Genomic DNA, 10,984 nt, shown 5'->3' with positions numbered 1-10,984 from the left:
ACCTGGAGGGGGGCATAGACAGTACTGTTTCTATTTTTGCTGATGACACTAAATTGTGCAAAACTATAAGTTCCATGCAGGATGCTGCCGCTTTGCAGAGCGATTTGACAAAATTAGATAACTGGGCAGCAAACTGGAAAATGAGGTTCAATGTTGATAAGTGCAAAGTTATGCACTTTGGTAGAAATAATATAAACGCAAACTATCTACTGAATGGTAGTGTGTTGGGGGCATCCTTAATGGAGAAGGATCTGGGGGTTTCTGTTGATAACAAGTTGTCTAATTCCAGGCAGTGTCATTCTGTGGCTACTACAGCAAATAAAGTGCTGTCTTGTATAAAAAAGGGCATTGACTCAAGGGATGAGAACATAATTTTGCCCCTTTATAGGTCCCTGGTAAGGCCTCACCTTGAGTATGCAGTGCAGTTTTGGGCTCCAGTCCTTAAGAAGGATATTAATGAGCTGGAGAGAGTGCAGAGACGTGCAACTAAACTGGTTAAGGGGATGGAAGATTTAAACTATGAGGTTAGACTGTCAGGGTTGGGGTTGTTTTCTCTGGAAAAGAGGCGCTTGCGAGGGGACATGATTACTCTGTACAAGTACATTAGAGGGGATTATAGGCAGTTGGGGGATGTTCTTTTTTCCCATAAAAACAATCAGCACACCAGAGGTCACCCCTTTAGATTAGAGGAAAGGAGTTTCCATTTGAAGCAGCGTAGGTGGTTTTTCACGGTGAGGGCAGTGAGGTTATGGAATGCCCTTCCTAGTGATGGGGTAATGGCAGATTCTGTTAATGCCTATAAGAGGGGCCTGGATGAGTTCTTGATCAATCAGAATATCCAAGGCTATTGTGATACTAATATCTACAGTTAGTACTAGTGGTTGTATTTATAGTTTATGTATGTGAGTGTATAGATTGGTAGGTGTGGGTTAGGTGTGCTGGGTTTACTTGGATGGGTTGAACTTGATGGACACAGGTCTTTTTTCAACCCTATGTACCTATGTAACCTACCTATGTAACCTATACAGAATCTCCCCAAAGAGCAACAAGCAGGTAAAGTCTTTGCCCCTATTCTCTGGGTTTCTATCAGCTCTGATGTTTCAGGGGAATGTGCAATTAAATAAGCACAAGCTTTTCAAAGAGAGGAGAGAAATCCCTGCCTGGGGAATGAAAGATTCACTTCAGAGCTGCTCCTAAATCATTTCTTCCTTACGTTTTATACATTTACTATTAAAATATACACTGTAATTGCCCCCCCCCCCCCCCGGTAATTAATGCGGGCCACGTGGAATTGAGGTGACCGGCCAATACACTTATTGTAACAAATACAAACTGTGCGTCGGTTGGATGGAAGTTGTGAGCCCTTTGCTGCTTTGGGTACACAGCATGGGGGTGGGCAGAAAGCTGTAGGGCAGCGAATTGGGGGACAGGGACCAGGCTGTGTGTTGGTTATCTTACAACTATCCTAATGTGTCTGGAGTTGCTTATTTCTCTGCCTGAGGGATTTTTCTACTCCCGGTACTACTTGTAATTTGAACTTTTTGATGTAAATAGATATACAATCATGTTCAACTTAATGTATTTCCCCCCCTTCCCGTCTCCTGTGATTAGGTGTAAATAGATGAATGAATTTGGCACTGACGCTCCTGTATAGCGGACTTTCTGTGTGAAATAAATAACTGGTTATACGAGTAATTGACTAACCTTATATATATATATATATATATATATTGTAAGCGAGATCAGACATACAGACAGTCCTTTAGGTGAATACAGTCCATTTTATTATGTACAATGACTGACTCTGGTATCCAGCAGGAGCATAAGCAAAACAAAAGTAAACAAAACCCTTGCCACACTGGGCTCTAACTAATACACAGGGTGCTTCCCTCTCTATTACCGGTCCCCTACTGGGATTACCGGCTAAACCAAAAACACAACTCCCCAGAGTCACAATACCTTTTGAGAGTCCTTCTGTTTGGGAGACAATGCTCCAAGCTGCTTCCGGCAGGCACAGACCCTCACACAGCAAGTTCAGTTCACAGTCTCAGCTCCAGCCCCTCACTCTCTCTGACTGCAGGCATATCTAGCCTGCTAATTATTCCCCAGGTGAGACTCCCTTGGGGAATTAACCCACTCAGCACCGCTATACATGAGGGAGTAGGAGATGAACCTGGGGGAAATATATCTCCCTTCCACCTGTTTACCTGTTACCGGTTCACAATATGTAGCCCACTTTTTAAACGCTTGTGGCACTACCCACTGTTTTACTTGTACTTGGCGCTACAGGAGTCCCGAGCCCCCGCTTACTATGGGGGTTTACAGGGATTTCTCCCTTTAATGGCGTGCCTCCACCCAGGGATGGTCTTGTGGAACTGTAATCCACCCCCTGGGAAATAATCAGGATGCTATGCCCCCTCTGGGACCCACGTACTCCTGGTGTAATATACTCCCTCTTGGAGTTATTCCTTACCAGTGTAGTAGTGGTCCTCTGGGCTTGGCAGATATTCACAGCAGACACAATATTGTATGTGAAATGATGCAACAGTTTATTGGACGGTCACCTCTCCAGGAGCAGCATATCATTTATACAGCATGCAGGGCATATCTCCATACTTCTCATTGAGAACCTTCTCCTGTTGGCCTACCCAACGGTACTCACGCTCATGTGCTCTTCTCTAGGGGCTCTCCCCGGTACTCTCGGCAGAGACACTCTCTCATAGAGTTCTCCCCGGTACTCACGCTAGGATGTTACACCACAGGGACCCACACCGGTACTCTCACTGGGCACCCTCAGATCCGGCCTCCTGGACTAGCGGTGACCTGTTCCACCTACCTAGCCACTTGTGGCCCTGCACTCCAGCCAATGTAATGCTGGGAGGTCTTAACCTCACTACCACTCCTGAAGGGGCCATATCCACCCATTCTAAACTATGGTGTCCTACATATCACTCCTAGAGCGATCTATTATAGAACTTCTATCACTAAACTGTTCCTGGGGTACTCCTGCCTGGAGCAGTCCCCAAAATGTCTGCCTCACAGCACATGGCTGCAATCCCTTATATGGGCCTATGCACCACCCTGTGGCCATAACCCGAACTACAGGTATACTCCCTGTTAACTATTTAGCACCCAGTCATCCCAGTGTCCCTGTTAACTAGCACCACCCTGTGGCCTGTCCTAAGGGTGTCTGTCCTAAGGGCCCATTTTTGGTAAACCCCTACATATATATATATATATATATAAAGGAAATAATCATGTTAACACAGTATAGAAAATATCCGCTTTCGTTGAATCAATAGTTGAATTAAAAGTTATATTTTAATGCTAAAGGCACCAAATGAACTTTGTATATATTTATTTGTAATGTTGGTAGAAAATACCAAGGGGCCGATTTGTCAAAACACGAGTTCAAATCCCGAATGGGAAAAATTCGTATTGGAAACGAAAATTTCTGAAGATCGCAAATATCACAAAAAGGCTTACGAAAAAATCATATTAGTCACTATAATATCGTATTGGCGATCCGAAAGTCACAAAATTTTCATACCGAATGATTGTAAACAGCGGCAGAGCTTTTCCAAATATTTCGCGCGGACGTTCGAAAAAGTCGTGTAAGCGCGAAAAAATCGTCGAAAATACAATTGGATCGTTCGTGTCTTGATAAATCTCCCCCAGGTGTTTGGCAAAAGGAACTACATATCCCTCTTTTCTGTTATTAAACTTATAACTCAAATTCACTCAAAAAATCTAAAATATCTATGGACATGGCTCACTGTGATTCCAGATGAGCTATTGTTAGTGATGGGTGAAATAACTCACCAGGCATGGATTCGCTGCGAATTTCCGCATTTCGCCATTGGAGGATTTTTTTGTGAAAAGCGTGCGTAAAAAAATGATACTCGTCAAAAAAATTACACGTGCGACAATTTTTTTGACGTGTGTCATTTTCAGTGAATCGCTAATTTTCCGATGAAGAGAAACGGGACCAATTAGCTCATTACTTGCTATTGTCTGCCACTTTAGAACAGTGATCCCCAACCAGTGGCTCAGGGGCAACATGTTGCTCCCCAACCCCTTGGGTGTTGCTCTCAGTGCCCCCAAACCAGGGAGTTATTTTTGAATTCCTGACTTGGGGGCAAGATTTGGTTGAATAAAAACAAGATTTCCTACCAAATAAAGCCCCTGTAAGCTGATAGGGTGCATAGAGGCTGCCTAATAGCCAATCACAGCCCTTATGTGGCTCCTCCATGAACTTTTATGATGCTTGTGTTGCTCTCCAAGTCTTTTTACATTTGACTGTGACTCACGAGTAAGAAAGGTTGGGGGCCCCTGCTTTAGAATGTTGCATTAATATCAGATTGATTGCTGGTTTACACAGGAGAGGCTCCTCTAAAATTGTTCAGTTTGTTGTGTTTTTCCATAGTTGTTTTAGGCTAAACCATAGTCACGAGTGAAAAATTTGTGAAACTGCCGAACACGCAACTTTTTTTCATGCCACCATGATGTCTTTGGCTTGACCGTGACTTATTTGGCACAATCATTTTGACATGTGACTTTTTTTTACATGACCGCAACATTTTTGTTTTTAAAGTACGTTTCAAACTCCAAAAACATAGCAGTAGGCAATAAAGTTTAACAACAAAGCAAGCTACTGCCTTGGAGCAGCTAAAATCCTGGATGAACCTGGATATGGATAAGTTTATGGAAAATGTTTCCCCATTAATTTCTCCTAGTAGTGATGAGCGAATCTGTCCCGTTTCATTTCTGCATGTTTTTTTGTGTCGCCCAAGTCTTATTTTGTTGCCCGTGACCCACGCAACCCACAACTTTTTTCATGCGCAACGAATTTTCCGGTGTTGAATTTTCACGAAACAATTCAGCAATGGCGAAATGTGGAAATTCACTGCAAATCTATGCCTGGCAAAAAAAATGTGTTCATCGCTACTCCCCAGATCATGTGAGCATCATCACAGACTCCCAGAGAGCACAACCTACTGTCCATTCACTGTTTACATGGCACCACCAGAAAATACTTTTCTCAACATCCCCTCATCTCTGCTCGGCTCTTGCTACATATAAACTGCTTATTCCTGGATTAAATTTGTCTCCCCGGGGTTCCTCCTGTTATGCACCAATAGGATTTTTGGTAAAACAAGTTTTTGTTCTTTTATGTGTCTGCATTAATCCCAGTTTTTCTTTGATCCAAACAGATCCCCTAGACAGAGAGATAAAGATTGGATAGAAGATGCCTGCGAAGGGCGAACTGGTAAAAGTACTGGAGGCAGCGCTGGAGAATTTGCAGAGAAGCAGCTTTAAAGCCTTCAAGCACAAACTCAAGGACTGTGAGGTGCCCAAAAATCACAAAAGGATTCCATGGAATGAATTAGAAGAGGCAGATGCACCACGCGTGGTTGATCGCATAATCAATTGTCACACGTATAGGCACGGACCATCAATTGTTATAAAAGTGCTGGAAGATATCAGTGAAAGGCAGGCCAGTCTAGACTTGAAGATAGAATTAAAGAAAAGTGAGTACAATCTTACGTGGTAACGATATTATAACACTTTTTGTACTCTGAGTCTGTGGTTTTAAGTGCATGAAGCCTTGATCCTCTATAAACTCTAGCACTTTGCTCTAAATTGTCTCTCATGTATTTTCAGTTAATAGTAAAACAACAAGAAGTGAGAAGACCCCTGGAAGCCAGAAGAAAGCAAGTAAGTAGGAGGAGAAGACATAATTTACATAGAAAAGTGTCATTAGATCTTGGGTGGGATGAGATTATTGGATCAGTTCTTGTGATTTGGTCACTTGGCAGTTTTGGGAAGCTCAGTGGAGGGCTCTCCAGCTTCTCGTGAAAACCTTTGGGTAGTTGTTAATAGAAGTCCTTAGGCCAATAGATACGTCTGCCAAACTATACAACATATATTGAATGTGTATCCTGCTTACTGGTCTTACAACCCCAAAGCTTTCTAAAATAGCAGAAACTTCAGGATCATCAAAAGTGTTTGAATTTGATACATGAACTTATTGCAGTCAGTTGGTGAAGATATTGTGACTGTGACAATACTACAGTGACAATGAAGAAGGGCTTTGTCTTCTTCTGGGTATGAATTCCCTCATAAAATTAAAAAATCAAGAGAAAGGATAGCTCAATGATAGACATATAGATAGATGATTAGATAGATCAAAGGACTAAAAGACAAATAAATGCATGTATCGTGATGAGTAAGCCACAAGAAATCATGGCGTGCCATTGTGCACAGTTATCAGGGACCCCATATGGGGGGCCTAGTTATTATACCAACACCTTTCTGGGCCCCTGGGTTATGGGCACTACCCCCAAAGTATAATTGGACCCCAATAAACTATAGAAAACTCCCACAATCCGCCCAAACCCTGTCTGCTCTCCAGGCAGAGACATTCACATCTTTTGGGCCCCCCCGCTGCCATGGGTCTCCTAATTGAGTTCCCCCGCTGTCCTTCCCCTGATGGCAGTCCAGCAACCAATAGATACACAGCACAGAGCATACAAGAAAACTAAAATTGTTTGGAAAAAAGTGACACATTGCAATGTGAAAAAGATGAAGCAAATTTGCACAGACTTGAGTAGACTAAATTCTAAATATGCTTCATTCAGACATACAGATGCAGCCAGGTTCCTTTACCATGTTGTCATGATATGTCTCTTCCAAAAAAATAAAACTAAATTCACCACAAGGTGGCGAATGGTCTATTGCATTTTCTATTGTGTTTAGCTGGAAAGTCTTTCAATTCTAGCACCATCTAGAGGCAGAATTTAACACTCAAAAAATGGTGTCTGGACAGGGTGAGACAAAATGTGTAAACTTGCTGGCTGCATCTGTATGTCAGGTTTCATTGGATACTTTTTGGAAGCATTGTTAGTTTGGAAGACTGATAAATGGCTGTGATGGCTTGTAGCATCCATCCCATACTAATAAATTAGGATATTTAAGCGTTTCCATAAAAAGCTTCAGTTTAGCATGCAGACAGAAGCAGCACATTGCAATTCTCCATGTGACATACAGCATAGCAATTGAATTGGACTTACCAATGCCATTTGTCTGTATGGGAAGAATAAATATCCTTTGGGTTGTGTATGTTCTGACTAATAGATAACTAAGTAGGATCATGTACGTTCCTGAACCATACAAAAAAGAAAGAGGGATTGATCAATGCACATTCCCTGGTCCCCTGTTCATCGTGATCATAAGATTGGTAAGCCCCCATACAATGTCAAGGAAAACCCCATATGGTGGTCCTAACTGTCATATTTCTCAAAGGCTGGCTTTTCCTGTAACATACTCTGCCCTGTGATAACACATTACATTGCATTTTTATCTTTTCTTTAGAAAAATGTAATTTACCAAGTACAACTTCGAAGCAAGAACATCATAAGGAACAATGTCAAACAACCATTTCTGAGGGTCCCTTCAATGAGGAAATAGTGGAAAGAAGTAAAATAAGCAGCTGCAAAAGCACTACACACAATTTGGAAGGGGCTACCCTGGGTGCTCAGCCAATCACAGGCCATAAAAGTCATGCAACTACACAGGCTGAAGAAACAAACCTGAATGGCCCTCAAAAAGTTGAAGTTGGCATTGGACCTGTCTTGCAATCATCTGACAGTGTTGGGCCTTCAACAGACTCTACCAGCATATTAAAAATGGAAAGTTTGTGTGTCCCAGTAGATGCGATGGTATCCAGCGAACATAACAACCAGCCAAGTGGAACCAATGGCAAATCCATACATTTCAGGCAAAAAGGCAGAAATGGATCTGTAACAAATCGTACTAAAAAATCTAATTTCAATCGTATTTGCCCAAGGGGAATGCCACTGCAAGACCTCAAACTGCCAACGCTGACGAATCCTAAACGTAAACTTTTTTTAAAACGCTGCAATAACAAGCCGGATATCTACGCCAAACTTCTATTCAAGCACTTTGTGCAGTATAACACGTATATAACATGGTTTAAAAACACTAACTTTGATGGACACGGAGGTAAAAATGCCATTCCAGAAAACCTGCGTGTTGCTATAGACGAGGAGGTGCTAAAGAAATTTGCATCGGAAAACAAGGTTAATAAAGAAATAAAAAAGGGAATTAATGGTATTCTGTCAAAAGCTAGAGGCTGGGGTGATCTCATGTAGCCACCGGGCATCTTAAAGGGGAAGGAAAGTCATTTTGGCATTTTACTGCCAATAGATTTGCTACATTAGTGCCACCTAGAACAATATACTTACTCTGCAGAAAGCTTTACCCTACCTGAGTAACAGCCCTAGAAGCTGCCATTTTAGCTTGGTCTCAGTAGCTTCCTGCTGCAGTTGTAGCCGTTGGAAGCTCAGATCACACATTCCTAAGGGTGGGGGGAATGAGTTCTTATGCACTCTTATGGGAGGGGGGAGCAGGAGAAGGGAGGGGGAGAGAGGAAAGAACTGAGCAGACTCAAGCCCAAAACCTGAAGGAGCCCGATTGTATGTTCTCTATCTGTGCCTCACTTTTTGTTTTGTTCTTCTTATTATAATTAATAAAATACATTGTAATAAATTATCACCAATTTGTATTATGATTCGTTTGAAGTTGCTTTATTTCTGCCCCATATACTTGATATGATAATGATTAAAAAGTGTTTTGGGGAACCCCAAGGACCATGGGACCCAGAGACGCTTTAGACACCAGAACCAACCAAAGTTGAACGTAGAGCATCAAGCACTCCGGACTCATGAAAACTGCTAAAATCCAAAGTTTATTCCTTCATGTTTAAAACAATAGACGCCTGACGCGTTTCGTGCCCTCTAGGGCACTTAATCATAGAACCAACCACTTTACTTCCCTCATGGACTATTCTACCCTAGGTGCAGTTTTAGTTTTGCTTTTGTTTTGTTTCCCTGTTCCAAGTACACCCTCCCCCACCCCCTAACAACCCCCCTCCCCACCTCCCCCACTACCACCACCCCCGCCCACTACCTCCCCCCCACCCCCCTCTCTCCCTCCCCTTCCCCTCTTCTCCCCCCTTCCCCTCCACCTCCCTCCCCCCTTTTGTAACATGTTTACAAAAATAACTGCAATCTGAAAAAAATTGTGATCTCAAAAAAATCACATTGTTACAATTATTTTTGAGCCTGAGTATTTTTGTGAATTCTCATGAAAATTGGGGGCAGGGTATATTGGGTAAATAGTACATACTGTTTTATGGCTAATTCACTCTCTACACCTAAAGGAACACTAAACCCAACTGTAAAGCTGCCCCACTGCGCCCCCTAGTTCTCTATAGAAGTTGATGAAAAACGTAATTACACATGGAAACCCATTCCCCAATGAGAATTCTACTGACCCAAAACTTAATTATAGATGCAAGAGAAGTGACCAATGAGAATGCTGATTCCCAGCACTGTGTCAGGCCCCTTGCTGGTACCTTACATATAGAGATAATGATGTCATTTTCCCGTCATTATATGGCACAGGAATCAGACATGGGGATAAAGGGACAGACTTGTTCAGTGCTGGGAAACTGTGCTTAATGCTCCCAACTCCAATTGCAGGAACAGAGAACAGGGAGCCAGATTTATACAGATCAGCTGGGATTCTCATTGGAGGATTCTTTTGCATTTCAATGCTGCCAATGCGGGCCCTAGAGAGCTGGGAAAGTTTAATTGTGCAATATTGCTTTAAGAATACAGCCCTGATGTTGCTGGACTACAGCTCCCAGCATGCCTCACCCTTCAGTATATGTTACATTATTCTGGGATTTGTAGTCCGGCAACAGCCGAGTAACGTTTGGTTGAGCAGCGCTGTGCAGCAGGGTTTAGTGCCCCTTTACCACTAGAAGACTGTATGATAAAGTAAATAACTTTAGTATGGAAGGTTCTAGAAGGGGTGGTTCCTCAGTGCCAGGGGGAATGGATTGCTATGAGTAGGACATGGGTTTCCCTAGGTCCCTTTGGTCAATACACTGCAGGAAAGCTATAAGCCAAAAGCTTGCAAACAGCATCTTTGTTGGAGATGTCCAGGTGAGAGCCAGCAACACCATTACACCCAATAGCTTGGTCAGCTTTCATAAGAACAGGCCTTGTTTAATTGAATGGAACATAATATTATTTACTGGTCATCTTGAGACAGGGTGTGGATGGGGTACTGGCTTATAATCGGCTCATCTGAAACTGTCTGAGCTACGGGGGCTTCTCTGAGATGCAGGCTTTGCATGTTGCTAGGGAATAATTGGGTAAATTGTAGGATTGTTGTAAGGTTTATTCAGTTCCTATATTTGGCCACTAGATGGCCATAGGCTACAGGGAATCATTTTAGGACAGAAGCTTCTGAAACAGCTTCAGCTTCAAGGGGTGAGGAATATTAGTGGATTGTATTCAAACCGTATGTGGGAGGGGCTTCAGCTGACCTGTAACTGCCAGCTGTGGGGGCTGCTCTGAGTTGCAGGCTTTGCATGTTGCTAGGGAATAACTGGGTAAATTGTATGGATTGTTTTATGGTTTATTCAGTTCCTATATTTGGCCACTAGATGGCCATAGGCTACAGGGAATCATTTTAGTACAGATGCTTCTGAAACAGCTTCAGCTTCAAGGGGTGAAGAATATTAGTGGATTGTATTCAAACCATATGTGGGAGGGGTGTCGGCTTTAACTGCCAGCTGTGAGGGCTGCTCTGAGTTGCAGGCGAGTTCCTAGTGAATAATATTCATACAAACTCCAGAGAGTGAAGAGGATTTATTTTGTGCTGCAATAGCAGACCCTGCTGAGAAGCGCCATTTTCTATATAAGTCTGGCAAAACAGGCAGAATGACAGCTAGGGGGCAGCTTCTTATGGTTTCGTGCCTGGCCTGTTATTCTCTAGCAAAAGCTTATTCTGCCCAATCATTATGCGTTACATGAAAGAGAAAATACGTTTATTTAATTCTAATTTCTTTGCTACAGAAAATAGAGGGAGAAGAGACCAGTTTAGGGGT

The 10,984-nt window shown here is 42.6% G+C and overlaps 1 protein-coding gene across 2 annotated transcripts; it reads left to right on the top strand.

Moving 5' to 3' along the window:
- Positions 1–1,022: 1,022 nt before the first annotated feature.
- LOC105948546 lies at positions 1,023–8,250 on the top strand. Of its 2 annotated transcripts, XM_031893446.1 has the most exons (4): positions 1,023–1,053; positions 5,214–5,531; positions 5,665–5,718; positions 7,375–8,250. In XM_031893446.1, exons 2-4 carry the CDS (start codon positions 5,249–5,251, stop codon positions 8,172–8,174), a joined length of 1,137 nt encoding a protein of 378 aa, XP_031749306.1. In that variant the 5' UTR covers positions 1,023–1,053; positions 5,214–5,248; the 3' UTR covers positions 8,175–8,250. The 2 variants fall into 2 exon arrangements, with proteins under 2 accessions (XP_031749306.1, XP_031749307.1); XM_031893447.1 differs by lacking the exon at positions 1,023–1,053 and having other exon boundaries at positions 5,162–5,531.
- Positions 8,251–10,984: the final 2,734 nt, after the last annotated feature.

This window comes from Xenopus tropicalis, chromosome 9, assembly GCF_000004195.4.
Source record: "Xenopus tropicalis strain Nigerian chromosome 9, UCB_Xtro_10.0, whole genome shotgun sequence".
NCBI classification, from domain to species: Eukaryota; Metazoa; Chordata; class Amphibia; order Anura; family Pipidae; genus Xenopus; species Xenopus tropicalis.
The sequence above is the reverse complement of the archived record's forward strand: the minus strand, read 5'-3'. Positions and strand labels throughout refer to the sequence as shown.

Coding starts and splice junctions, on each gene's coding strand:
- LOC105948546 (XM_031893446.1), top strand. CDS start 5,249: ATGCCTGCGAAGGGCGAACTGGTAAAAGTACTGGAGGCAGCGCTGGAG. Junction 5,532..5,664: donor GAAGATAGAATTAAAGAAAA/GTGAGTACAATC, acceptor ATGTATTTTCAG/TTAATAGTAAAACAACAAGA. Junction 5,719..7,374: donor TGGAAGCCAGAAGAAAGCAA/GTAAGTAGGAGG, acceptor TCTTTTCTTTAG/AAAAATGTAATTTACCAAGT.